At 43.3% G+C, this 27,756-nt stretch overlaps 2 protein-coding genes across 5 annotated transcripts; one reads left to right on the top strand and one right to left on the bottom strand.

The window, feature by feature from the left end:
* Nucleotides 1-371: 371 nt before the first annotated feature.
* si:ch211-141o9.10 (probable endonuclease 4) lies at nt 372-7,119 on the bottom strand. 2 transcript variants are annotated; one of them, XM_061028769.1, is made up of 8 exons: nt 7,070-7,119; nt 5,735-5,902; nt 5,259-5,468; nt 4,915-5,097; nt 3,163-3,294; nt 1,122-1,226; nt 894-1,023; nt 372-675 (listed from the first exon to the last, which is right to left on the bottom strand). In XM_061028769.1, exons 2-8 carry the CDS (start codon nt 5,898-5,900, stop codon nt 615-617), a joined length of 987 nt encoding a protein of 328 aa, XP_060884752.1. In that variant the 5' UTR covers nt 5,901-5,902; nt 7,070-7,119; the 3' UTR covers nt 372-614. The 2 variants fall into 2 exon arrangements, with proteins under 2 accessions (XP_060884752.1, XP_060884751.1); XM_061028768.1 differs by lacking the exon at nt 7,070-7,119 and adding an exon at nt 6,308-6,444.
* On the top strand, nt 6,290-24,517 carry tnrc6ba (trinucleotide repeat containing adaptor 6Ba). Of its 3 annotated transcripts, none has more exons than XM_061028765.1 (22): nt 6,290-6,426; nt 8,874-8,960; nt 9,145-9,166; nt 9,483-9,929; nt 10,040-13,063; nt 13,962-14,126; nt 14,417-14,613; nt 15,357-15,428; nt 15,589-15,792; nt 16,015-16,134; nt 16,336-16,461; nt 17,262-17,432; nt 17,975-18,091; nt 18,180-18,387; nt 18,610-18,777; nt 18,926-19,072; nt 19,691-19,834; nt 20,109-20,201; nt 20,576-20,779; nt 21,111-21,178; nt 21,388-21,527; nt 21,647-24,517. In XM_061028765.1, exons 2-22 carry the CDS (start codon nt 8,904-8,906, stop codon nt 22,206-22,208), a joined length of 6,456 nt encoding a protein of 2,151 aa, XP_060884748.1. In that variant the 5' UTR covers nt 6,290-6,426; nt 8,874-8,903; the 3' UTR covers nt 22,209-24,517. The 3 variants fall into 3 exon arrangements, with proteins under 3 accessions (XP_060884748.1, XP_060884750.1, XP_060884749.1); XM_061028766.1 differs by lacking the exon at nt 6,290-6,426 and adding an exon at nt 6,635-6,833; XM_061028767.1 differs by lacking the exon at nt 16,015-16,134.
* The last annotated feature ends 3,239 nt before the right edge of the window (nt 24,518-27,756 follow it).

Genomic DNA, 27,756 nt, shown 5'->3' with positions numbered 1-27,756 from the left:
TTATTATGAGTTATTATGTTGCCTTAATCCTGATGATGTACGAGTTGGGATGTTTTTCAGGTTTTTATTTGGGTTCTTTTACTGTCTGCGTTTTGTTGTTGTTGGTTGGGTGTCTCATCTATGTGTTATGTTGTTGAAAATTGCTATACTAATAAAGTTATTACTATCATTATTATTATATAAGGATTAAAAATGGTCAAACTAAATATAAAACAATAAATACATTATATCTGATGAACTAAACTCTCAATGTGTACATCTGCTTGCAGACACTCTAAAGCTCTCAGGATCCTCACATCAGGTTTGTATTTGTGTGTCCATGCTGCCCTCTAATGGCTCACTGTTAACAAGACAGCTTCTCACAAGTCACATTAAAACTTAGAAAACACATTTATTCAACTCCTGTTCAAACAGAGACAAAACCTACATGAACCATTCAAACTGTGACTGATGATAACGACATGTCAAACTCTGACTGTGTTTAAAAAGAAGAACGGGTTCAGCCAGCCGTCCACTTTGGTCCTCCACAAACACTTCTATTCTCCCACAGATGTGCGAGCTGTGGCTTGGCTGGTTTCGGTTAAGCAGTGCTTATCGATGTGTGATGTTACTTTCTATTTTTTCTCACAGAGGGAATAGAGAAGTTCGATCTGCTCAGCATACTCGAATCCGGGTCTGCTGGGAAAGATAAAACTTGAATGTTTAAGCTGTATCTCAGCAGTAAGAAAGCCAGTGGTACATAACAGCCTCTTTAAATTATTTTTTAGAACAGTACTGGACTCCTTTTGATTATAATTTACATTTGTGAATGAATAAATACATGTAATATGAGTTTTCAAAGTTGGATATTTGTCCTTTTTAACCATCATCTCTTTAATCTGCCGTCTTCTCACCGTCCAGGTGTCTCCAGTATCAACGGGATGTTGTCCAGTCTGGGCTCATTGGCAATGTCTCGGAAAGCAGAGATTCCAATTTGACCTTTACCGATGTCTTCATGTCGGTCGAGGTTGCAGCCTAGCTTACCTGCAAAATTTAGACAACAAAGTTGAATGTATACAAGTCAGAATGATTGTACATATAATCAAATAGCTGATATTTTTGTGAGCCAGGCCTGGCTTTACCTTTGGAGTCATTGAGATGTACAGCTTTGAGATAGTGGAGCCCCACTTCTTTATCAAACTCATCGAGCACGGCCTTCACTCCTCCCTCTGCAGAGAGGTCATATCCTGACAGGGGCAAGGAGAGTACGCTTCAACATAGAGAGAAATAACACTGCAGTGATGGTTAGTGCTGCTCTTTAACAGGCGGGGGCTGTCTCTCATAGATTTGCTTCTTTCTATGAGGTGTATATATTCCTGCTCATTGTTTTGGTTGCTTGTTTGTTTCATGTAAATGAGGTTAACATCAGGGTTAGTGGGTAAACAGTTTGCATATTAGGATGATTTTTCTCTCTTTTTTTTGTAGATTTTCTTTTTGTTGATTTGCTGGTTCTCATTGTCAATCAGAAAGTTTAATCATTTTCTTTTACTTGCAGCTGAAAAACAGTTTAGATGGGAATTACTGCTAATGCCACCAACTGGCATGAGTAGGTAGGAACAAGAACAATCCCTTTCTCCACACTCTTTGAGGCGCGTTCCCGGTAAGTCAGTGAGTGCTAAGTGCCGTCCCATTGTCAAATCATGAGACTAATGCAGATTTTACAACACCAGATTACGTACTTTCCCTGAGTCCTCATTTCTGCAGTCTTTTTTTGTGGGACTAGGTTTACTGCAAACTTGGTGATGTGAAGGACATGAACGTCCAGTCCCCCGGTTTAATGTGAACAAATGTTTGTAAACTGTTCTACCCAATAAGGTTGGGAAAAAAACAAAACTAAATGTAAACAAGACAAGCACAGACGTGATGGGAGAAAAATGAAAACGAGCTTACTCTTTAGTGACAACATGAGGTTAATCACTGTTGAATATTTACACATGATTAACATTAACTCTTTTTCTGAATTTTCATAGATTGCTACAATATAAATGTAATGGAAGAAAACAAAATGCATACAGAAGGTAGGCTTTTTTCCGCTTTATTGTTTAATGCCACATTTTGTTTTCAAGCCTAACAGTGTGTCCCATTCCTCATTTTATACCATCTCAAGCCCTAACGGACTCACACACTGCATGCATGACATCAGTCAAGTTGACCTATTATGCTGACCCCAATTTTAAAACTCTGGATGTCCATACTTCATTTGGACAAAGTTTCAGCTCATGAGGTAAATGTGTGTCGGAGTAATCCCAAGAGAAGTCTGAAAAGCGCGCTAAAAGGGTTGTCCAATAATTTCATGAGAAGGCTTCAATCCTCTACGTAGGCCAGTAAAGCCGTTTACAGGTGCTGTTCTCTGAGCGCTGGAGAGCAGCTCTCACCTGGCAGCCCTGCAGCGTTCGTTCTGCCCCTGGAAGGCCAATCAGAAGGCAGTGACCACATGGGGCCTTATAGAGAAACCTTTCAGGCAGAGGCTGTAATAAGGGCTCTTACTGACGTCAGTATAAAATAAGTATGAGGTGACTGTGGCTCAGTTTAGGGCTAATGCTGTCGGCAGTTCGATACCCAGTTCAATGTGTCCTTGGGCAAGAAACTTAAGCCCAAGTTGCTCCCGCTGCTTTCCCGTGTCTGTCCAATTGTCCATCCATTTACCACAAGTAAGAAAAAATGTTCTCGCTGTAAATGATGCAAAGCTACTCTATAGGTTTCACAGGCTGACAACATGAAAGGTGAAAATGAGGATAACATAAGGTCCTTAAAGGTACAGTGTTCAGGCTTTAGGGTGGATACTGGGATTGGGCAATGGAAAGAAAAGAGCTGTTCAAAAGAATCAGATCGTTTATGAATGTAGCGTCACAGCCCCGGTGGCAGTTTAAACATTTTGAGCCTTTACAGGGTTCAGCTCCACATCAATAGTGACATTTTCAGCTTAGACATCAGGCAGATTTAAGATTTATAGAGTGCAGGATTCAAGCAAAATATATACCAATGCAAAACGTTTCTCTGTTAAACTCAAGCTCCAATATTAAAATGTGGACTGTGTTAAATTAAAGGATGGTGCTGGATGTTGATTTAACTGCTTTCTGTTGTTTCTGTAGGACAAAAAGATCAAGCTCAGGTTTGACTCACCTGCAGCGAAGGCATGACAGGTATCCAGACACACGCCCACTCTGCTCTGGTCTCTCACTCGGTCTATGATGCTCCTCAGCTCAGAGAACTTGCCGCCCACGGTGCTGCCCTGCCCACTCATGTTCTCCAACACTGACCCCATGGAGGCAAAAAAAAAAAGAGAAGAGAAGAAAGCATTATTAGTTTGATATCCCAACTCATCTCCAATATTTCCCCAACCACACAATACATGTCAGACGTCGTTCTAGCTGCTGTGCATTCCTGAGGCACAGCCTGAGGGAAGGTTTCATTTCTGCCTCTGTGTGTTTTTGCGAGCAGTGTATTCTTGTCACTACAGCAGCATTAAGGGAAAGGCAGTCAAAGGGACTGTGATGTGTGCCATGAATCACAAGTAATGTAACACCAGTGAAAAGCCTGCAGACAGTTCCTGCAAATTGAAAGTTATGCATTAGAACAGAAGTCAGTCTGAGGTCAAGTGGTTAAGTATACGATAATTAAACTCACTTTCTTCTTTTCTTGTGGTAGTTAAATTTTTCTGAATGAGGTCAAACATATTAAAGTAGAGTTTTATTAATTAAATTCAAAGTGATTAACCCACCAATTATGATTTTAATGACATCAGATTGAATTTTTTTGTGCAATGGGTTTCAGTGTGACTGCTGAGTGTTCTCACGACACTAGAATAAAAACCACCAGCTCATCATCGTCTCTCAGTTAGAGTTTCTCTACATTGAACCAATGGCACTGATAAAGCCTTTAAAGGGAATTAACTGAAATCTGTATAATTGTAGTATTGTAATGTAACTTTAAGGCTATAGGTGAAACACCCACTTATGTGTCCTTTAGCTGGTCAGTTGTAATTTCCTAAAGCAGTTTTCCTGTGTTTAGCCTCTAAAATTGGGTTTTCCACACGTCATTGCTACATGCCATAATTTTCATTGACAATTTGCCCCGTTTTCACCAAGCAGTCCGGTTTGGTTCAGTACAGTTTGGTAACGGTAAATCCTAAACTTGCTTGCGTTTCCACAGCCAACCGTACCCTTATTTGGTAAATGGAGTGTAAGCCAGACGGAGATAGCCGAGTCAGCTATGTAACAGTGTGACATCATAACAACCCAACACAGTAGGCAGCTATTAATTGAGTTAAACGTTCAAGAAGAACAGGGACACAGTAATGAAGGGACCCTTTGGGGTTGGATCGGTACCCTTGGCACCCAAACAGAAGGGTACCAAAAAAAGTAGGACAGTACAGATCCCTTATTTTGGTACCATTCCCAACTTTTGACGATGGAAACGCCAATAAATAGGTACCGAAATGAACCGGACCGCTTGGTGGAAACGAGGCTTATTTGGCTTCATTAAACCTCCAAGAAGCTGTCTTTATTGGAAATTGATTTAGTTGTTGTTTAGGGTGAGGCACACTGCTTATTTTAACTGGATACGCCTTATTGTAGTGTCTGCCTTTGTAATAATGTGTCACCCTCCATTAACTGCCGAAGTATCAATCACAAATTCATCCTGCGACATAACCAGGGAGAATAGCCTTAAGAAAATCAGCAGAATGATACAAAGGTGAAGAGGAAGCTGACCCTACTCATCACAGAAATTAAATAACATATTTCATCATTTTAATTGTTTTTAAGCTGATTAAATTAAATGGTCATTAAGCTCAATCAAGATTCCTGCAATTTGTGAATAGTATAACCTTAGTACCAGAGTACTGGGTGTTATTGTGATTTTGTCCATCCCCACCTGTAACCACAGCGGGTGTTTGCTTGTGAGCATGGTTGATTGCTCCTGCTATCTTGTCAACACACTGCTCAGTGGTGATGGAGCCCAGGGAGGAGCCGGGGTGGAAGTTGTAGAGGCTGAGACCAAGGAGGCTGCAGCGGCTGAGCTCATCCAGCAGCAGGGCCTGGCTCTTCTCAAACACATCTGCATTCAAAAACACAAACCATAGTAGATTATTGAAAGACAACAAGGGAGTGGGACAATTCAAATGATTAAATCTTGTAAAAGGAGGGCAGGTCACACAGAGCAGAAGAGAAGTCAAAGACCGGATGTGAAGGAGACATCAATCAGAGTGTCTCACGAACCCTCTTTAGGAGATCCACAGTTCATCAGGTAGGACCCATGAGGCAGGATGTGAGCTGGATCATAACCCTGAAGGGAACACTGCTCCTGGAATTTAGCTGCTGCTGCATGATCCAGTGCGGGTCTCTTCCATGAGCGCTGGGAGCCCAGGAAGAGGGCGAAGCTGCTGCCACCCATCTCCGTGCATGACTCCACCGCTTTCCATATCCCACCTATAGGAAACAGAAGAACAAGCCTCACAAGAACTGAGAGTGTGAGTTAAGCACAGCCGCATTTCTTTTTGTTCCAGGAGCTACTTTTCAATTGATTCAAAGTCTCTTCCAGCCTTTTGTTATCTCGAGCTGTGATGATAAAGCTCATTATTCTGCTGACTTGTGGCAAAGTCTTGTTAATGTGGCATGTACTCCACCAATCAGAAATGTTCAGTGCAGAGTGTGCCTGTATTGTCATAAGTTTAGCTTGTGAAACAGGAACTTACCTTGAATGCCAACATGACATCCTATGTACTTCTTGTTTCCTCGCTCCTTCCTCCTCCTGTCACCTCTTTCCTCAGCCTCCTTCTCCTTGGTGTCCTCTTCCTCCCTTCCTTCCTCCAAAGCCTCTTCGCTTTTCCTTTTCCTTGGTCTTCTCTTTTTCGGACCCATTGCTATCGAGGCAAAGTGAAAATGAATTAATGAATTTACAAATCTGACAGTTTTCAGTTATTGACTTCAGTGGGTGAGGTGACCATGTGCCTTCAGGTAGTCTGAACAGATACGATGAAGCATGCACAGATGTGCTTAGGGCGACTGTCAAAAGTTTCTGAAGGTCACAATGTGTGTTTTATGCATCCCTCCGGTAGGAAGCAGCCAGTCAGAGAGCTTCCACGCAGCTGCTCATTGGAGACGCTTCATGCTGAGCACCAAAATGGCCGCCCGTCAACCGACTGACTCCACAGCGCTTTGAAATTTAAAATCTTCTGCACATTAAGGGTTTACACTATTACAACGTCAGTACTTACTTACAAACCAGTAGCTAACTCCGCGTGTATTTTACATCATCTGCCACTTACTTGACTCTCCGCTCAGCCTCGACGAATGCCTCTAAAAGATACAAAAAAAAAAATCGCACTGAAGCACTTTAGCAGAGCTAGCTTAGCACGCTAGCTTTTCGTCATATGTGATTCCTGAGGTGAGTAAACACAATCCTAAGAGATTTGAATATTGCACGGTATTTAAATTGTCACGGTGTGTGTGCATGCAAAAAGTGGAAGCTGCATCTTTTGGTGGTTAAATGCAACGCTACTGCGTAATGCTGAAGCTAACATGGTTAGCCTTGGCTACTTGTAGCTCCAGGTAACTTCGCTTATCTAGTTAGCTAGCGTTAGCATTAGCTTTAGCAGAGCTGGATGTGTGGCTCGGTGTATTAGATGGTAAAGACCGTAAGGGTACTCAGACCACATTATTAACCCGTCTTCCGTTAGTGAACAGCTGTTTCATACCTTGTTTTTGTGCGTGCTGTTCTGCTTGATGCGTTTTTTACGACTATGGGTGGACACCACTCCTACATATTATAAACGTCCTCTCAGGAGCTGCTGTGTAAGTTGTCACTTTTATGTTTTACACTTTAATGGATGTGTTGTCTGTGACATGTTTGTGCAGGTTTAAACACCTGTCTTGGATACTGGAGGCCGCTTGATCAGTTTCAGCATTATAAAGCATATCTTGTGATGCAGGATTGGGACCTTTAGCTTCTGCAGCTTAAACGCGGACGAGGCTGTAATAATGTTGACAGGACAACAGGGACACGGCTTCATTAGGTTGTTGTAGTTTACCTCCGTGTTGTGGAGAGTACCTGGAGAGCTGAATGCATAACTTAAACAGCTCGTATTAATAGATCAGCAGGATGCTCCGTCAGGCCTGAAGCGAGATGTCAGCCATGAATCGAGAGATCCTGCACACTGAATGAAACATAGTATTTATGAAACTAAACTACATTCTTCAGGGATTATCTGTTCAATACGGTTATGTAGAAAAACCTCTCTAATATGTAAATAATCCAATACGACCTTTAACATGGTAATATAAGCTAATAGATCCAGTGGGATATAAAGCTTTGTTATATAAACAGTAAATAGCTGGGCCATGTTATCTGCACTAAAACCTCCATATGTGTCAAACATCAAACTATTCTTACTTCAGGTTCCTTATCAATAGTTGGATTTGTAAACCAGCTTGCTCTATATATGTCTTCTTGTATATTTCTCTTAGAGTCTAATCTGAAAGAGTTGTCAAGCTCCATTTTAGAAAACATTAAGCACAAGCATGCAGGTGGTCACTAGCTTTGGTTTCTATAGCAACATGAAGATTCTGTAAGTCTGCTAACATGATGAGTTCACTGACTATGTCAAACCTCTCCAACCATCTGCATTTGTTTAACCTGCCAGTGTGCCATATTCTGTAAGGGATCATTTCTAGAGATGGGTCGATTCAACTTTTTGAGGTCAGATACCGATCTGATACCTGGACTATGGGTATCCGCTGATTAAGTTACTGCCACAATCTGACCCACAGTTTATGCACCACATGCAATAGTAGCTCTCACCCACTGTTGTCACATTGAACCCTTGTTGAGCATCATCATATGTGCAAAGCAGCAGAAGCTGGGCACTCCTTTGTTGTCCTTGGCCTTTTCATGTTGCTGGCATTGTCTCTAAAAATGTCATGCACTTAAAGTGAACTGATAAAGCGTTTCCTTGATGGCAGTTGAAATCAAGTCGCTGGTGTTGTGATCCATGGAAGTTTTTAGCTTGTAGCCTTTAGCACTGCACTGTGTGGTAATGTCAAAGCTCCAGGTACCTGCAGTGAAGTTCAAAGCTTTTACATCCATTAACCTTGCTGCTAACCCTTCTCATATGTTCCTGGAGAAGCCAGGCAGAATGCTGTTAGAAATTATTTACATGATGGCAAACTGTACTGGGATCTTAAGTGTTTTATTGCTTTCAAAACATCACTGAGAAAGTTCTCGTTTCTTTTCAATGCCGCCTACAAACTAAACTGCTTAGTGTCGTCTGCCTTCTTTGTTTTTTAAACTTTTCGTTAAGTCGACACCCTTCCCAACGTGAGCCATGCAGATATTGTTTATAGCCTTTGTTAGCTTAGCATACTCTGTGCTTTGTTAGCTCCGCCTAGCAAAATGCACATGCCTACCAGTGACAGTGACGTTCTTAATCAAAGAATAGCACAGAACTGGGTTGTGTAGATTGGCCTCGAGAATCGGCCCAATCAAGCTATCGGTATCAGACCAATATCCAAAACCAGGATCAGATCGGTGCCATTCCTAATGATTAGTGTTATTTACCTACAGGTTGAGCTGTATCCTTAGCTCAAGCACTTGATGGCTGATTCATTCTTTCAAACTTGTGATCCACTTTCGCTCACCCACATTGATGGAGGCTTACATAGCCTTGAAACGACTGTGATGTTGTCTCCCTTGTTTAATGCTGCAATAATTATGAACTTTGTCTCCTTTTTTGTTAAGCAATAATTCAATTAAGTCTGAGGCAAAACAAATGTGCACCATGTTTGTTTGTTTTAAATTATACATTTGTAAAGTCTTTTTTTTTTTCTTTTTATCAGAAAGGAGTATCAGGACAGGAGCAGTAGTTCATGGAAGACAAGAAAAGGAAGAAAGACGACAAAAGGAAAAGGGAAGCCTCTCAGAAGGTGAGCATATTCACTATGACTTGCAGGCTTCGGTAAGACATTAAGTATGCACTTTACTGTTTTTTGTTGTTTTTTTATCAGTATTTTTGTATGCTGAGGTTTCACTTTTGAATGTTTAAAATGTTTTTTATTTCATGGTGTCCTTACTGTGATTAACTAATGTCTTTTGTTTTGTTAACTTTAGGGGACAGAACAAAAAAACAAAGGTAAGACCACAGTGAATTATGTAAATACCATACCATACCATTTTGGAAATATTTAGCAAAGCTCATCTGTATTGTCACTGTATTAAAGTGTGCTTAGAAGAAAAGGTAAAAGCCATGTTCATGAAGCTGATGTCTCATAATCAGGAAAGTCTTTGTAGTTTCTTCCTTTTCCTTATATGCTGATTATGCTCTATTCAGAACATATTCTTAGAACCTTCATTTTATGAGATTTATTTTATGTTCTTGATCTTTGTTAAATGTTAAATGATACTTTATTTCTTTCTCATCTGTTTTTCTTTTCACCTCAATTTTGCAGTGCCAGACTTGTCTAAACCGGTGTCTGCCCAGTCTCCTGCCACTCAGAGCAGCTCTGCCTCCCCCAGCCCTGGACCCACCCCCTCTGCCTCTCCATCCCCCGCCACCTTGGGCCCTGGCAGTGCTGCCAACCCGTCTCAGGGCGGCAACAATGCCAAGCGCCTGGCGGTGGCCAACGGACAACCAACCTCCAACACCATTTCTTCTTCCACCGCTGGCGGCGCCAGTGCTGCTGGAAACAGCAGTACCAGTAGCGGAGGCGGTGCCCAGGCACCTCAGCAGCAACCGCGCTACATGCCGAGAGAAGTGCCGCCACGATTCCGCTGCCAGCAGGACCATAAAGTGCTACTGAAGAGGGGTCAGCCGCCACTGTCCTCCATGCTGCTGGGAGGAGGAGGAGGAGGGGGAGGAGGGGATGGCCCCAATGCAAACATGGCTGCTGTCTCAGGTAAATGTTAGCAATGCTGTCGGAAAATAGAACAAAATTCACTTTATGTAAAGGTTATACAGAAAAAGTCTCAAAAACTTCTAAAGTTTCTTGTTGGATCCACTTTTCAGATTCTGGTGCAGCTGCCTCCTCATTGGCCCTAACCTCATCATCAGTTGCTGCTTCTACTACTACTTCTAATTATGCAAATTCCATGTGGGGGACGAGCTCAGGCAGCCAGGCCTCTTCTCAGGGTAGGGAGAAGGTTATTGTCGATGGCAACGACCTGGAGGAGTGGCCTAGCATCGCTGGCAATGATGGGGGAGGAGCTTCTTTCACTGGGACTGGGGGGGGCAGCAGCAGCAACAACGTAATGCCTGTGAACAGCGTCAGTGCCTCTGGCAACCAATCCTCATCTACTTCCTCGTTCTCTTTGCCCAATGAATGTATGCAGTCGTCCAATGGCGTGGCGTGGGGAATGGCTGCCTCCCAGGGTCATCTTGGAGGAGGGAATGCAGTAGCTGGCCCTCTGCTACAACAGCCCTCCTCACTTTCCAAAGCCTCCACTGTGCCAGGAAGCCATGATGCCAGTGGCCCCGTCGATGGCAGCAGTGGTCTTACAGGTGCCAATTTCAATCCAAATGCCAACCCTTCGGCCTGGCCTGCCCTGGTGCAGCAGGATGGGCCCGCTGCTGTAGGGGAAGGAGGTTCTCCTTCCTTCCACCACCAGGGCCCTGGAGGGTCTTTGTCTGCCAACAGCTCTGCTTCCCTGGGCCTGGGAGGCGGGGCAGTCGTGGTGCCGGGGGGTCACCCACCTTTATCTGTGAATCAATCAAGCCCCCATCAGCGCCAACTTCACCAAATGCAATCCAGAGACAGAGAAATTGGAGGGGGGAAGTGGGACAGCGAATCAGTGGGACCAAAAATTGTAGGGGGGGAAGGCATTGGGGGAGGAATGGACCGAAGTGTAGGAGGAGGTGAGATGAGTGTGGGGGACCACAACCTTGTTTCCACATGGAGAGGCCAGCCTTCTTTCCCTGCAGCTAACTCCAAAACGGGTGCCTCAAGGACTGATGGTTGGGGTGATGGAGGAGGTGGGGCAGGGGGCTTCGGAGCTGCTGAAGGAGATAATGGAACCACGGGTTGGGGATATCCGAATTCCACTAGTGGGGTTAATGCGTGGGGCAGTGCTGGAACTGGGGGAAACAGTAGTCAAACCTCCGGGGTATCTCAGGGAGGATGGGGGTCATCAGGACTAGGAGTGGACAGAGGGGTTTCCGGTAGTGATTGGGGTGGTAAATCCACCGTTGTTGGTGGAGCTAATCCTGGAGGTGAGGGAATGGGTGGAGCATGCAGTAGTAACAGCAGCAGTAGTGGGGGCAGCACAGCAGGTAACCCCCCTGCGGCCCCCACTTCTTCCTCAACTGCCACTACTACAACCAGAGCCTGGGACAATCAGAAGGGAGAGAGTGAAACAGGGGAGTGGGGTGGGAGTGTAGAAGGACAGGGAACACAGGGAGGATCTTCATCCAGTGGCGGAAATTCCAGGAGCGGGAGCGGCAGCAGTCATAGTCGTCCGCGTCGCACATCACCTAATGCTGAAGCTGCCTTACAGAACCTGCTCAGTCGGTCTGATCTGGACCCTCGGGTTCTGTCCAACACCGGCTGGGGCCAAACACAGATCCGGCAAAACACAGCCTGGGAATATGGAGATCATGGAGGACAGAGTAAAGGTGGAATGCCATCAGCTACATCAAAACAACCATCTTCCCTGGGTGGTTCTTCTCAGTATTCTGGTGGACCCAGGACCCAAATCACTGATTCCATGGGTCCAGGGGCCGGTCCTTCCCTTGTTCCCTCTGCTGGGTCCTCCGGAGAAGGCTGGGAGAGCAGCAGCAACAGTAGCAGTAGTGGGGCCTCTTTGTCTGGGAGAGCCCCGCCACCTTCAGGCCCAAACATGAGGAATCTTGGCGTTTCACAATCTGGGCCAGTGACCGCAACAGGACCTGGTATGGGGTCTGGGGTTATTCCAGGACACAGCCAGCAGGGGAAAACTACAGGCTGGGGTGGAGGTGGGATGGGGGCAGGAGATGGCCAGGAGTCCAAGGGTTGGGGGAATGAGGAATGGAGAGACAGTAGTAGAGGAGGAAATGGAGATGGATGGGGTGATCTTGGTCAACAAAGTGAACCAGTGAGCGGAGGCTGGGGGGGGACTCAGGAAGAGAAAGGGACAGGGAGCTGGAAAGAAATGGGAGGGAATGGAGGAGGAAGTGGGTGGGGATCAGGACAGAAGGCTGGAGTAGGTAGGGACTGGGGAGAGCAACAGTCCAAATCAAATAGTGGAGGAGGTGGATGGGGGGAAGAGAGGAACAATGGAGGAAACTCAGGTGGGGATTCAGGTGCGGGTGGTTGGGGAAGTTGGGATGATGGTGCACCCCGGAGGACCTGGGGAGCAGGGGGCACAGGGGGGGGAGGAGGTAGTGGTGGTGGGGGGGTGGGTGTTGTTGGAGGCATGGGGTCCAAACCCAATCAAAGTTGGAGTGGGGGAAACAAAATGCACCAGATGCCAAACAGCCAGCCGGGATCCATCACAGGCCCGCAGGCACAACTGCAACAGCAACAATCACAGCCCCGCAATCAGCATCCACAGCGACAGCAAACGATGGACCAAGGGGCTATGCAAGGGGGCGGTGGGAGGAAACCAATCTCTCAAGCCCAGAATCAGAACCAAAGCTCAGGCTGGACCTCAGGGCCTATTCCTGGTGGTTCTGGAGGAAGTGGAAGTGGATCTGAACCAAGCGGATGGGAGGAACCCTCGCCGCAGTCTATAAGCAGGAAGAACGAGATAGATGATGGAACATCAGCATGGGGAGACCCAACCAATTACAACTACAAGCCTGTCAACCTGTGGGACAAGAACAGTGCCCCTGCTGGCCAGCAGTCTCATGGCCAGGGTCTGGCTCAACAGCAGCAGCAGCAGCAGCAGCAGCAGCAACAACAACAACAACAACAAAAACAACAGCAACAACAAGAACAACAGCAGCAGCAACAGCAGGGACCTCCAATACAGCAGCAGCCTAGCAGGCAGGCTGCAGCGCTTGGAGGTAGCAGAGACTTCAACACTGGCCATGGACCTACAAAAACTTCCTCTGTTGGTAAGAAGCTACAAACAGTCAAATAGAAAGTAAGGTTGTAAAAATGCAAATGATGAGATGATATAGGCTTATTTTACACAATCAGTTTTATTAATATAATTGTTTCTTCAAATTTATATTAGTTTAAATGGATATCAAGAAAACAAATTGTATTTTGACAAGTTGCTACTTAAATTCTATTTAATTTGACATATTAATTACAATCTGTCTATCCTTGTTATTACACTCTTTCAAACCGTTAACTGATCAACCCCAGAAAGAAAGTTTTTACCATAGTAAAAAATAATGGGGATCCTATGAAAATAAATAAACACCTTGTGCTTACGTCAATCGTCATTACGATTCCGTTAAAACCTCACAGCCAGCTACTGTTTTTGAACTGTAAGGTTCAGAGGGATGCAGACATTCCATTAAGGCTTATTGTGGAGCAGAAGTTTATCATTTGAAGGTTGTTGTTGGATTCCAGTTGTCTCAGATTCAGTTACTACAGTTTGATAGTAAAGGAGATGAAGTGTTTTGAAAATCTTAAAAGAAGCTCCACTCAAAACTTCAATATTACAGTTTCTGCATTTGCAGTAAGAATTGATTTTTTGGAGGTTCAAGGTTTGCTTTGAGGTTAAATGTTTTTTTTGTATTACTGAGTCATGGTTGCTGATGTTTTTAAGTCCGCAACCTGCTTGTTGTCTCAGCACTTTCAACACATTACACTTACAGTAGCCGGCCATGCTTCTTTGGCTTCAGTGCCTTGTTTCCTTTGACTTCTGTGCACAGCTTTAACCATGCAGCAACCTGCAGACTAGTCTAGACTCTGACTAAGTGAGAAAAATAGGTTTGTCCTTTCACAAAAGGTCTCTATCAGACTACTCCATCTTGACCTGTGTTGTCTGTGTGTCTGAAGGTCCTTCAGGTTGGGGTGGTGCCTCTCCAACCAGTCCTACAGTGGACAATGGCACGGCAGCTTGGGGAAAACCTACTGAAGCCCCCACTGGCTGGGGAGATCATGAAGATGCTGGAGGGAAGACTACAAGCTGGGGAAACCCTTCTCCAAACCCCATCAAATCTGGTTAGGGATCAAATAAAGACTAATATATTTATATATATATATCTATGTGTGTGGGGAATACTGCACAAGATTAGTTAAATTTAACATAACTGTTTTCATGTCCATACAAACTCATTTTGATGTTTGTACTGGATTGATCAATTGATATTGACTCTTTTATAGATTTGTGACGTTTGCATGCTTAGTCGTCAACTTATACAGTATTGAGAAATTAAGATCTTTACCACATCTGTAAATTGCCATTTCAAGAAGAGAAAGTGCCATTAAGTATTGCCTTTTTTCACTTCCAGGTTCAAAGTCTATGCAAGATGGCTGGGGTGACAAAGAGAGCTCTGTTGCTGCCTCACGTCACTCAAGTTGGGAGGATGAGGAGGAGGGAGGTGGCATGTGGAACAGCGCCGGCTCCCAGGGAAGCAGCTCATCTTGGGGACAGGGAAGCAACGGGGGCTGGGGACAGAGCCAGGCTGGGAAGAAGCCCGGCAACAAGGTAGGTTACTGGTGCAAAAAATAAATATTGATTTAAGAAGATTTGTAGAATGTTGATTAGTATTCACCACACAATTTAAGGCAAAGGTAATCAAAAATGTAACTGTTAACAAAGACGTTAACTTCGATAACAGTTAATCGGTTAATTCTGTTAATAAACTGAAGTTAAAGTGAACGTTAACTGGTATTATTAAAAAACACAGACACATCTGCTTATTTCAATGTCAATAGATCCCCGTTCTGAGGAGGCCATGATGACTTAGAAAACTTAAAATTATATGCATTGGTTTTGAAAATGTACAAATAATATAAACTTTTCTGATATATCATCTCTTCTGACTACCCGCCTACGGGCTCTAAGTGTGTTTTCTTTTCACCCCCATTTAACAATCTATGTTCTGTCCCTCATGCTGTACGTAGTTAAAAGATGCAACCAACACAGCAGCCATAATCTACTCATCTGTCAGACCACAAACTAACAAACAAGTTTTCCTGATTAATTTTTCTTACCGTCGGAGAGTCTACTGTACTCTTCCCATCATAATATTTAAATAAAAATGATCCTGCTGCATCAGCAACTGTCCCCATAATCCAAATCCAGAAATCCCCAAACAATTAAATTGAAAAAAAAAACAATTCTTTATCGGTTTTTTTAGACATTACAAATTATTAATGTTTCTCTGATTAAACCCTTCAAGAGCTTATGACATCATTCCTCTGCTAAGTTTGTTGTTTGTCTTTCAGGGTCCTCTGAAGCCTGGGGGAGACTCATGGATGAGCCCCATCAACAGACAGTTCTCTAACATGGGACTTCTGGTAAGATAGATATCTGAGTTACCTTCTCATGTGCATAGTGTTAATATGGTCTGGCATCCTAGAACACGCTTATCCACCTAGACATTCAGGCATGTAGTATTTAATTTACAGCATGATTATGATGTTAATGAAGATGGTTGTCTTTTTTTTTCCCCCCAAGAATGACGATCCCAGTGGCCCAAACATGGACCTGGCTCCGGGTCCGCTCCAGGAGAAGAAGATGGATGTGGATAAAAGAAGCATGTTGATGAACGATTACAATGGAGATCTGAGGAAAGGAGGAAGAGGAGGAGGGGGGATGTCTTATCGTCCACCTGGTTCCAAAGAGGCAGTACCTGGGGATCCTGGGTCCTACTATGACAAGGTGATGCCTCGCTGCTATCTTAGCACTCTCTGTCTCTTATGTCTTTCTCATGTCTTGCTAACACTTTGTCGTTTCTCACTATTCTTTATTTCCCCTTGTAATCCTACCTTCTCTTCCCGGCCTCTGCCGTTCCTCCCTGTTTCAACCGTCCTCTATCCCCCCCCCCCCCCCCCCCCTTCACCAACACTCAAATTGGTCCTCTATTGGTTGTCCCTGTGACAGACCTTGCCTTTGACCAATCAGGATTGGTGCCTTGGGGAGGAGGGTCCTTACTCTCTGTACTCACCACCCACTGTCTTCAAGCCCCATTCCCTCTTCAACCACACTGTCCCTTTTAGACAAGTAAGATAACCTATCCTCCTGTTTCTGTCCCACCATTTTAACACTGTGTTCTTGTAGTATTCCATTTCCAAAAGATAACCACACAATTATACCTCCGATTCCTCATCGTCAACTCTGTCATGCTCTGATTGATCTGCATGTTTATAAAAATCTCCCCTGTTATGGATCCTGTGATGTTAAATTTTCCATGCTCAATTACAGGGTGGTCACAGTATTTTCGGCAGTGGAGGAGGAATGGCTCCGTCAAGACACCAGCCAAGTGTCCCACCCTTAAACCAGTCCCAAGGGATGCGAGCGCAAGTGCCTCATCAGTTCCTGTCACCTCAGGTACAAATGCTTCTTTTTTTTTTCTCTGAACAGTATTCAATGCAGCTGTCTACATGTTTCACACTTATTTAGACACAGGAAGTGTGTGGTTTGACAGTCTGTCTGTCTGTCTGTGTCTGTCATCTTAACTGTTTGTTTTTGTTGCAAAGTAACAAATTTAATGCAGTACAATTTCAACTCAGAGATTTGTTTAAGTTTTGGCAAAGCCCACCTCTACATTTTTAGCTCTTATGGCCAATTTCTGTCTTTTCTTGTTATGATATGCTGTTGTTATAAAAGCTCATAATTAAAACATTGTTTGAAAGTTCATTACACATCTGCTTAGATGACTCTTGCAGCTTTATGCACTTTACATATTTGATTTTAAGATGAAAGGTGGCAGTTAAGGGGAGTTGGAGAACTATTATTAGCATTAACTCCAATGGAATCCACACTCTAAGCTTGGCTCATGCATGGGGTCAATCGAGTACTTCACAGACCTCAATGTAAACTTTCTAAAATTATCTGCTTGTTGTCAACAAGATGTCTATCAGTCAGAGTGGTCCCTAGAAAGCATAATCACGTTTCAGAACAACACTGATCATGTTTCCATGCTTTAATCTCAAGAATACAAAGTAAAATGTGTCTTTCAGTCACTCATTCAGGGTGGAGTAACTTTTTAACTCTAGCTAATGAGAACATGGAAGACAATGGAAGTTAACTGGGGAGGAGCAGCAAGCTAACATGGTTGCTCGTGGTTACTGCACCAAAGCGTTTCTGTGGTAACAGGTGTGCTTGCCTGCCGTTGTGTCTGTCTGCAGGTGCCAGGCTCCGTGCTGAAGCAGATGCCCCCTCCCAGCGGGAGTGTGGGGGGTGTCGGCAGCGTGGGAGGGGTGGCAGGACTGGGGGGAGGTGTGTTCCCTCCACAGCTGTCCCCTCAGCATATTGCCATGCTAAGCAGCATCTACCCACCTCACATCCAGTTTCAGCTGGTGAGAAGCAAATATACATCGCTGCACATCAGTGCAGGGTTTAATCACATCCTGCTGAGTCTGGAAACATGAAATTATCTTATCAAAGTTTTAAACATTTTTGAAATTCAGAACTTAAGAAAAGAGAGAAATGTGGAAAAAATATGTGCACTTATTGGGTTATCTCTAGAGTGACATAGTATGCTGAGATAAAGAATGACTCGTCAAAATCCTACCTCAAAACTCAGGAAATAATTCAGATTAATTCAAGTAAGAATTAAGACAACATATGGACACAACACTTTTTCAAATAGCAAGTTTACAAAGCACTTTGTCACAGATATTTTCAGGAAAACAAGCTTTTGCGAAGTCTCTTACCAACTGACCAGACACAATGATGATGATTCACTTCACTGAAGAGCTCAAATACTCACACTCAGGCTGATAATCATTCAGTTGACAAATGGTTTCATGTGCAAACCTTGAACTGCATTTTTGTCTGCGTTGGCTTCTCACTCCTCTTTTGTTTCTTTTTCTGTTTCATCCTGCCTGTGTTTGGTCAGGCTTGTCAGCTCCTCCTGCAGCAGCAGCAGCAACAGCCCCAACAGCAGCCACAGCAGCTCCTGCAAAACCAGAGAAAGTTCACACCTAATGTGCGGCAGCAGGCGGACCCTCAGCAGGTACACGCATACACCCACTATCTCACTCCCCTTATACTTCTAGACAGCGTCCTCTCAGCTGCTGACCCTTCTTGTTGTTTGTTTTCAGCTGGCAAGGATCATGGCCGTGCTTCGACAGCAGCAGCAGCAGCAGCAGCAGGTTGGGGGATTAGGTGGCAGCTCCAAACTTTCCCCCTCCCACCATAGTGGCGGTGTCGGAGGGGGTCCCAAACTGCCTGGGGCTGAATCCCTGCCTCATCCAGGCCTGGCAGCATCTATGGCTGACCTGCACCAAAAAACTCTTGGACACTATTCTGGTGAGGGACTGTTTCTGTGCAGGTTTAAAGCCCATTTCTGGTTGTGTGGTTTGCATGAGCAACATTTCAAATGGAAAGAAATGTTTTTCACCTTTATTTTTTCTTTAATTTATTCACAGTTGGATGCCATGTTACTCTGGTAGCAATTAAGTTTTATTTTAAGCGAATGAATGTTGACAAATAATAAACCTCTTGATTCTCTGGGTCTTTTCTTGTACACAGGTTTTAGTTCTGGGGTGAACCTTCAAGGTCTTGACCTGGGTGGCTCTGTGGTGGGGGGGCCTGGGGGCATGAAGGACCTAGGGGGTCAGAAGTCTCGATTCAAATGGATGATGGAGGGACACTCTTCTCCAGATGCCACCTCACCAGAGAACGCATTCCATAAAAATGGTGAGATGATCCGTGGGGTTTTTGTATAAAGGGTTTGATAAGACATGAAAGGGAAAGGTGTCCAGGCAGAACGTGAAAGTCATAGATTACAGTCATTATTGAATCCATCTCTTGTTCAGTGATGTAACATTCATCCTTAACCTTCCAGGTCCTGTCACCCCAATGAAGATGCCCGGGGGCTCGCCCTACTCTCAGTATGACATGATGGTTGGAGACGGGCTTGGAGACAACTGGCATCGCACCCCTGGCAACAAGATGGGAAATAAGCCCACCCCTACGCCCAGCTGGCCCCCTGGTAATTGACATGTTAAAATGATTACCATAAAATTCTGTGTGTAAGACCCACTCTTAATATCGATTTTTGCATCGTAAGTCGGCTGCGTAAAGTACACAGACGCGTCTAAAATACCAGTATATAACGCTGAGACATGCGTCGTCATGATAGCAACTGCAGCCTCCACCATCACCCACAACTGAAAATGAACCTCCATTCATTGTTTATGGCAAGCAGCCGTTTGGCTGCACAAAGGGTGCTGGGATACATAATGACGAGAACAGGCTGGCGGTGCTACTTTTATATATGGATATCACAACTATCAATGTTTCCATAGGCTGAGAGCTCAACTACTGTAGCAGTAGGTTGTAGAACTCCACATGGTGAAAACAGATGGTACCAAAAAGAGCTTCACAGCTGTGCAGAAACTACATGTTGTGGACTTTGCTGAACACAAAGCAAACCGTCACACAGAAAGACATTTATTTAAGGGAAGTTATAACTAGTTTTTTTTCTCATGTTTAAATATTGTTTGCCGTTGAACGTGTCTACTGTTGAAGAGGGTTTCATATTTATTCCATCTTCTGTCTGCCTCTTCAAAACTCTCCTCATCCGACCACGTGTGTGTCTTCTCTTTAGAGTTCCAGCCTGGCGTGCCCTGGAAGGGAATCGACCGTGTCGACCCTGAATCTGACCCCTACATGACCCCGGGGAGCATGATGGGAAATGCAGTGTCCCCCAACCTCAATGATACTGAGCACCAGTTGTTACAAGATAATACTGGTAAGAATTGTAACCGCTGTGAGGACACCGCTTTAATTATTTCTATCCTGCTGATGTGAAGATTTGTCAATGTTTAATTTCTTGTCAAGCAAAGAAATATTTTTTTCTTTGCTTATTTAAGTTGATATATTTGTTATTAAACACTTATGTTCATCTTATAAATAAAAATTAACTATTGAACAGTCAATAAGAGCTGCTTATCAAAATGTCTCCATAAATATAGATTCTCTCTGTTGGGATAGTTGTAATCATTCATGATAATCTTTTTTTGCAGATCCTACCCCTCCCCTCAACACCTTGCTGCCTTCACCTGGTGCCTGGCCCTACAGTGCCTCAGACAGTCCCCTAAACAACGCACACAACTCAGGTAACAGCAGGCAAACACGCGCCACCACATTCCTGGGCTCATTTTAAATTGGGCTTTAAGAGGATTGACACTTTGAGAAATCTTTATTTCTTTTTTATTATTATTTTTTTTTACATTTTAAAGACCACAAAGTACATGTATTACTTTATACAAAAATAGATGAATTGATTAATAAAAACTTTCCCAGTTAGTCATATAACTGATTATCTCTGATATTTAATACTTTTAATTTATTTTATGAACAAAACACATTGATAGAAGTCCTTATTTACCATGTTCCTATATTTCATACTCTATCTGTGTCAGAAGCTTAAGATTTACATACATGGTTTGTTAATATGTTGTTTTTTTATTGCGTCTTTGTCCCTATGCAGCAAAGTACACAGACTACAAGACCAGCTGGCCCCCAGAGCCCATTGGACATAAGTCCTGGAAAGCCAGCCGTGGCAGCAGCCAGAACCAGCTGTCCCGCCCACCTCCAGGACTAGCCAGTCAAAAGCAGCCGTCACCTTCCCCCTGGTCAGGAGGAGCCCCTCGATTGGCCGGCAGGAGCTGGGGTGGGGGCTCAAGCTCCTCTGGTAATGTCCCAACACATTTCTCATATTGCTTTGGTATCAGGGTTGTTCCTTTCCCTCAGGTTCAGTTAGTATTGAAGTATTCAGCTTATTTAAATGTACTCTGCTGATGAAACAACTGGTTGTGATTGCTGAGATAAACAGATTGTCTTTTTTTTCCGACTTAATAATCCATTTATATTTGATTTTGAAGTGCAGCCAAGCGTCAGTGTAGGCAGCAGGGAAAGTCATTCATCATTTATCCGAGGGGCAAAACAGAGTGGGATTGTTTTTAAAGTGAATGTGGAAAAATCTCACTCTGGATTTTTTTTGTGTGTCTGTTTACTCTCTGAAGGCTCGACCTGGAGTGACGGCAGTTCTCGGGAAAGCTGCTGGTTGGTGCTCAGCAACCTCACACCACAGGTAAACAAACAGATGCATTATGCAAAAACTACTGAAACTACCTAAGGGAAACACACAGCACTTGTAAAGCTGTAACCATTTTGATACTGCCATGCACCAATCAGAGGTGCACACAAATATCCACATGGGAACAGTGCAACTTATTTTTGAACCTCAGCCCACGAGTCTTCTATTTGTTTTACCATCATCCTTCTTGTATATTTCTCCAGATTGATGGCTCCACTCTGAGGACCATCTGCATGCAGCATGGCCCGCTGCTGACTTTCCACCTTGGCCTGACCCAAGGCACTGCTCTGATTCGCTACAGCTCTAAACAGGAAGCAGCCAAGGCTCAGAGTGCACTCCACATGTAAGTCTGTTGTTCTTCTACCGTCACATGTGGCCATAACCTGAACTCAAATGAAAACATGTTCTGCAGAAAAAAATAAAACATAAGAGTAACTGACCAACCTTTTTTTGTCATACCAGGTGTGTTCTGGGTAACACAACTATTTTGGCCGAGTTTGTGAGTGAGGAGGATGTAGCTCGCTACATTGCACATTCCCAGGCAGGAGGAGCAGGGAGCGCTGGAGGTACAGCTGGCTCTGCAGGCTCTGGGCCTACATCCGCCTCCGCAGTAGCAGCCAGTGGTAACGGAGGGAGCTGCGAGAGAGTTGGAGCAGGAGGCAGCGGCGTGGGAGGAGGAGTAGAAGGAGGATCCACTGCTGGAGGAAGTGGAGGAGCCGGGCATTCCAGCTCTGGGTGGCAGAGTCTGGACAGCACAGGCAGCTCATCGGACCAGCCTGCCACCCAGGGGTCTGGGCTGGGCATCTTCGCCCAGTGGAGCAACAATGGTGCTGGGATGGGAGGGGCCGGAGGCGTGGAGGCAGGAAGGCAGGGTCTGTGGGGGGGCATGGGGGGGATGAGCGGGTCGGGATACCCCGGCAGTAGCCTCTGGGGTTCCCCGGCACTTGAAGATTGTCACCAGATGGGAAGCCCTGCCTCATTGCTGCCAGGGGACCTGCTGGGAGGGGGGGCAGACTCCATTTGAAAGGGCCGACTCACACACACACACACACACACACGCACACACCAACAAAAACAACACGTTTTACTCCTAAGTTGTAATACATATTTCACACTGTATTTATTTACACATAGTGATTACATTAAATTAAAGCTACACTGGTTAGCCAAAAAGCAGACACTCAACAATCATGCCCCACCCAGGCTACATGCAAATACATGCACACACACACACACACACACACACACACACACACACACACACACACATTAAGCCGCTTAACTTTAAATGAAGACAACAGTAAAACTTGAACCGGGGAAAAAGGTGAAATCCATTAAACTCTTAGGACTCAACTGGATAGCTCTTTCTCTCTACTCCAAATCCCACCATCTGCATCCAGAGACCCAATCACTCAGGCATGCACTGTAGACAGGCTCGGCCAGAGTTGAACACATCAACAAGTTTAGCTATTGCTGTTTTTAGTGTGCCACAGTTATTATTTTTTCTCTCCCTTTTTTATTACTATTTAATGGTTGAATCTCAAAATTCCGACTTGCAGACTGAGCCCTCATAGACCTGGCCAGCTCAATTCTGAGTTCTCATGTTTGGAAGCTTGAGAGTTGGGAAGGAGCTGAAGTTTGTTGAAATTTTTGGGACAGCGCCACACTACTGAGTCAACCGGACGATCAGCAACCTTGAGGTTTGGAGAAGGAAGAGGGTTTTTAGTAGGTACTAACACACCTCTACCTTGGTGGAAATATGCCATCAACATGGGACCCAGGGTAAAAAAAACAAAAAACAACAACAATTGAACAAATACAACATTAGCCAAACTTGCACTATATGCCTCTGGGGTTGTTGTTGATACATCCTCCACAAATCCCTCCATGTTTTAAAACAGAGCTACAACACAACAACTACACAGACCTTACAGGACGACTTAATGTTACAACAGCAGTGGCCTTGGCTAACACCCAGCGGCCGCCCGCCTGCCATGTCAGCAGCATCACACCTTCTCATCAGTTACACTCTGCTCTTATATTTGACAAGCAAAATTGTAACTCCTCGTTGATGTATGTCGGTTGTTTATCATTTCTTTCTGTTTTAAAAGAAAAGAGAAATGTGTGAAACTTTGTGAAAATCCAGAGATGTCCTTTTTTTGCCCTTCAAACACTGACCTCGCTATTGTATTTTTTCTTACTCGAGAAAATTAAGTTGGTTATTATATATTGTCATGATGTTAATGATGACTATGGTCACTTATTTACTCGCTGTACAAGGTGCCCTCCTGCCTGCCTGTGTGTGCATGAAAGGAGCGATGACAGTATGACCGAATGGAGATGTGATGAAGATAATGACGAAGATATCGGGAGTGTCTGTGTTATTGCTACAATGTTGAATGTTTCTTTCTTTCTTGTCCATGAGAGATTCATCAGAATCGTTTGTGTGCGTGTGTTTGTTCATGTGTGATTGCGTGTGTGGTTGCTTTTGAACACTTATCTGCTCTAGTCAGGGAAGTGAATAGATGTTAATCTGACAGCTTGCATTTGAGTGAACGAGTTTGTGTGGTTGTGTTATGTTTGCGTGCTTCTCTGTGTGTGATAGCTAAAAAGTTCAAAAACATTGGCACTATTGCATATGTCTCTTAAGTTGTGTTTTTTAACAGCATTTTGTTCTTGTTTTGGGTTTTTCTTTTCTGCCAAATGCAATAAGAGAATATTTTGTTTTTAAGACGAAGCAACCAACTGAAGGCGTCTCTATTAAAGATGCCAAATCCTACCATACCAAGCTGAGCTGGAACAGTGTTTTACAGACACGTTAAAGACATTACCTGTTATATTTTACAGTTTTTTTTTGTTTGTTTTTGTTATTGTGTATCAATTTAAATTAAGTCAGTCTTTATTATCACTCCTTTTCAGGATGTTTTCATTTGTTTCAGATGTTACAAAAAGAAGAGGAAATTAATTTAAAGCAGAAAAGAACAAGATAATAAAGGTTGAATTGAAGTCTAGTGTTTTGTTGTTTGATTTGTGAGACCAAGTTGTGAACAGTTGACGTGGATGTCAGGAATCCGTTGCACACGTCTGTAGCGTTTCCTTCAATGCAGTAATGTTCCTCATGCTGTCAGCAGAGCGGTGACTTGTTCAATAAAGTTTTTGCTCCCAGAGGTGATTTTAAATCTACTTTATATTAATGAGCAGTGCAGGAAGACAAAATGCTGTATTCATTTAAGGAATAGTTCTTGATGTTTTTCTTGCCCATCTCATTGTGTTGTTTTTTTTTTGGTATTCTTAACTTAAATTATAATAAAGGAAAGAAACCTCTCAGTTCAAGGATTTATGAAAGGATTCTTTTGTTATCATGACTAAATTCCTGAAACTCAACCAACTATTTACAGAAAGGTGTACTAATTCCATCAAGGATAATGAAACAAAATTTTGATCGTTGATCGTCTTAAGGGCCATTCAGAAAGGATGCAGTGGATGCTGCACGACGCTCAAACCCATTCATTGTAAAGGTCACACCTGCCTCCCTGCAGGCTGCACATCAGTGAAAAAAAATAATAATTTGGATGCAGCGCTTCATGAAGACATCTCAATGAGCCCAATATGAGGGTAGATCAGACCACATCTATGACCCTGAGTATTTCATGACCACACCCTCTTCTTCTTTGCCGCTCATCTTCCTCTCCTCAGCAGGTCAAAGGCCTCAAGAATGCCTCACTGATTATTGCTTTGACTTACTTTCCAGCAAAGCACCAGCATTTGGTATGTCTCTGCTATAGGCTACCACGCCATCAGCCGGGTCTTTGAGCGCGCCTCCTACCTCCATCAGGGTCTCCTTTCCAATGTGAGGCCTCAGTTACGGTTTCAAAGCCTTTCATAAAAGCCACTGTGGAAGCTATAGCTAGAAGGTCTGGCAGGAAGTGGATGTGTTCTGCCAGGAGGTCTGCTGGTTCTAATGTGATCCAGGACTGGCTCCAAATGTGCCCATGTGGCAGAAGCATCATGTCATACGCTGAAAGATACAGTTGCAGATGATTCAGCTTGTCCACCACTGAAGTACAAACCTCTGTGTGTGACTTGCTGGTGGGATCCCCCATAGTGAGGGTCCTTCATTTCTTTATTCCATTCGCAAGTGTAGTTTTCTTTGTAGTCGACAAGGACAACAACTTCATTCTCAGTCATGTTCTCTTTCAGGTGTTTAAGGGTGTGAACTAGTGTCCAATGTTGTATAAGTGAGTACAGAAACGGTGCAGGCCTGTCTCTTTTAGATCGAGCAGCTTCTCTTTGAACTCTGTAGTGTCATTCTGCAGGTTTTTTTCTCATAGGTGTTGACCTAATGAACCATTCACTCCATGACTGTTATTTTTTTGTGCTGGGATCCATGACCACATGGAGCGGAAGTTCCTTGCAGGCATCACATCTGTCCTGCAATCACTGAATATTTTCTTTTTCTTTCTTTTCTTTTTTTAAAGATTTATTTTTGGGCTTTTAATTGAGAGACAGGACAGTGGATAGAGTCGAAAATCAGGGAGAGAGAGAGAGAGGGGAACGACATGCGGGAAAGGAGCCACAGGCTGGATTTGAACCTGGGCCACTTGCTTGGAAGACTACAGCCTCCATACATGGAGCACTAACCACTGCGCCACCAGCACCCCAACACTGAATATTTTCTGACACAAACAGATGAAGCCACCAGATCAGTTGTGGATAGAGTGCTTGTTACCCCAACTTTGTGCAGTTTGTTTTTTTACTTGACATTTTCATGTATTTTACAGGCACACGGTTCTCGGTCCATCACTCTTGGTTTCACAATCCAGAATCCTGTGCTTGAAAAAGCTGGGGAGCGGGAGATCTTCAGGGTAGAGTAGGGTTCTCTGCAGAGTTTCTTGTACAGATTGTCCATCATATCTGTGAGGAACCTCGTCCTCTAAATCACCCCCTGCCTTTCTGACCGCCCCAGATTTGCCATTGATTTCTATGGAGACCTTATCTCTGTGCAGGAAGACTTTGACCTGATCATACATCATCCTCCTCTTTTTATTTCTCTCACACTGTTTCAAACGGCTCTCTCTCTTCTTATTGGCTGGACATGTAAGCAGCATTGAAGAACTATTGGAGCATCTTTAGTGTCTTCCTCAGTTTGTATGATTATTTCCTCTTTGTTGTTAATGTTTGTGTGTGACTGATTATTGTTTGCAGAACCCTATTGGATGGTTGGGGTTGGGGTGGGGGCGGAGGTTATTAATGGGTTTACTTCATCCACATCTACTGTGGGTGAGGTCTTCGTTTATAATATTATGGAATGCTCTTTTCTTTTTGATATCTCTGTAAGAATTTCCTCTCCATTTTTCTTTGTTCTTGTAGCTGTCTAGGTGTCAGGTCTGCTCCTGCCTGTAGCAACCCTTTTACCACATGCTTTTGATATCTGTTCAAATATGAGAAGCAGCAGTATTAAAACCTACAATGATGAAACAGACAACTTTTGAAACAGGAACTTCTTCAGCCTACCACATCAGCTTTACTGGCACTGGAATGACCTTTAACAGCCTAAACAGCAAAAAGTAGTATATTTATGTCTTGACAGAATAAAGCATTCAGGGGTGAGTGAGTTAACAAATAGGTTAGTGAGTAAATGAGTGAATGTCTCAGTGAGTGAGTTAGTGAATGCATGTGATTAAGTGAGTGAGTAAATGAGTGAATGAGTTAGTGATTTAGTGAGTAAGTGATTGACAGAACAAAGTGCATTGTGTAACATAATCTGCTCTTCTCATTTAGGCCTACCTTTCTCTTTCCTGTCTCCTTTACTGCTGTAGAAGTTCTGGGTTGTTGTAGGTTATAGGCCTATCTTATGTCTATGTTTCTCCACTCTAGTTCTCGATACGTTTTTATTTTACAATTTTAAAATAAATAATGAAAATAAATTCTACAAAATCCAAATTGAAGGCCAATGTGTATGTGCATGTAATTTATAGCATTTTTACAATTGACGTCTTTTTTTCATTGTTATGTATCTGGGGCCTAGTTCACGCACATCAGGCTTGTCACAGTAAAGTTGTCTATTTTATCTTCTCTGCCCCATATACGTTTGGTTTTTTAGCTATTCTTGCACTACCTACGCTTTCTTAATTATTTTTAACTTGCTGGTAGAGGGATTACATTTTCTTGTGAAATTTTTTGGGAAAATTATTGTTATTATTATTTTTAAAAATGATTTCATGTCAAACTAGATGATGTCATGCAGGCTTTTCAATATTGACAGTCATTAGCTTATTAGCCTCAGCCATGGCATCAGCTAAAGATTTGCATGCTACCTTTTTTTTAACAGATACTTTTTCCTTACACTCATTAAGCAGTTTGTATTAATCAAACAGTCACAAAACAAAAAGTAGGCCTACTATAACTACTAATACTACCTACTAATACTTAATAAGAAAAGTGTGAAACTTTTTCCAGACTGATAATCAAATATAATAATAATAATTTATAATAATAATAAATATTATAATAATAATGTATAATAATAATAATAATAATAATAATAATTATTATTATTATTATTAATAATA

The sequence above is a fragment of the Labrus mixtus genome, chromosome 21 (assembly GCF_963584025.1).
Source record: "Labrus mixtus chromosome 21, fLabMix1.1, whole genome shotgun sequence".
In the NCBI taxonomy this organism is placed as follows: Eukaryota; Metazoa; Chordata; class Actinopteri; order Labriformes; family Labridae; genus Labrus; species Labrus mixtus.
This window is presented reverse-complemented; position numbering and strand designations above follow the sequence as displayed.

Excerpts from the sequence above, each read along its gene's own strand:
- si:ch211-141o9.10 (XM_061028769.1), bottom strand. The coding sequence starts at position 5,900 with ATGGGTCCGAAAAAGAGAAGACCAAGGAAAAGGAAAAGCGAAGAGGCT. Across the intron at positions 1,227-3,162 it reads CTGTCATGCCTTCGCTGCAG|GATATGACCTCTCTGCAGAG; the intron begins GTGAGTCAAACC and ends TGCCCCTGTCAG. Across the intron at positions 676-893 it reads ATACTGGAGACACCTGGACG|ACCCGGATTCGAGTATGCTG; the intron begins GTGAGAAGACGG and ends CTTTCCCAGCAG.
- tnrc6ba (XM_061028765.1), top strand. The coding sequence starts at position 8,904 with ATGGAAGACAAGAAAAGGAAGAAAGACGACAAAAGGAAAAGGGAAGCC. Across the intron at positions 16,462-17,261 it reads ATCAGTTCCTGTCACCTCAG|GTGCCAGGCTCCGTGCTGAA; the intron begins GTACAAATGCTT and ends GTCTGTCTGCAG. Across the intron at positions 18,388-18,609 it reads AACTCTTGGACACTATTCTG|GTTTTAGTTCTGGGGTGAAC; the intron begins GTGAGGGACTGT and ends TCTTGTACACAG.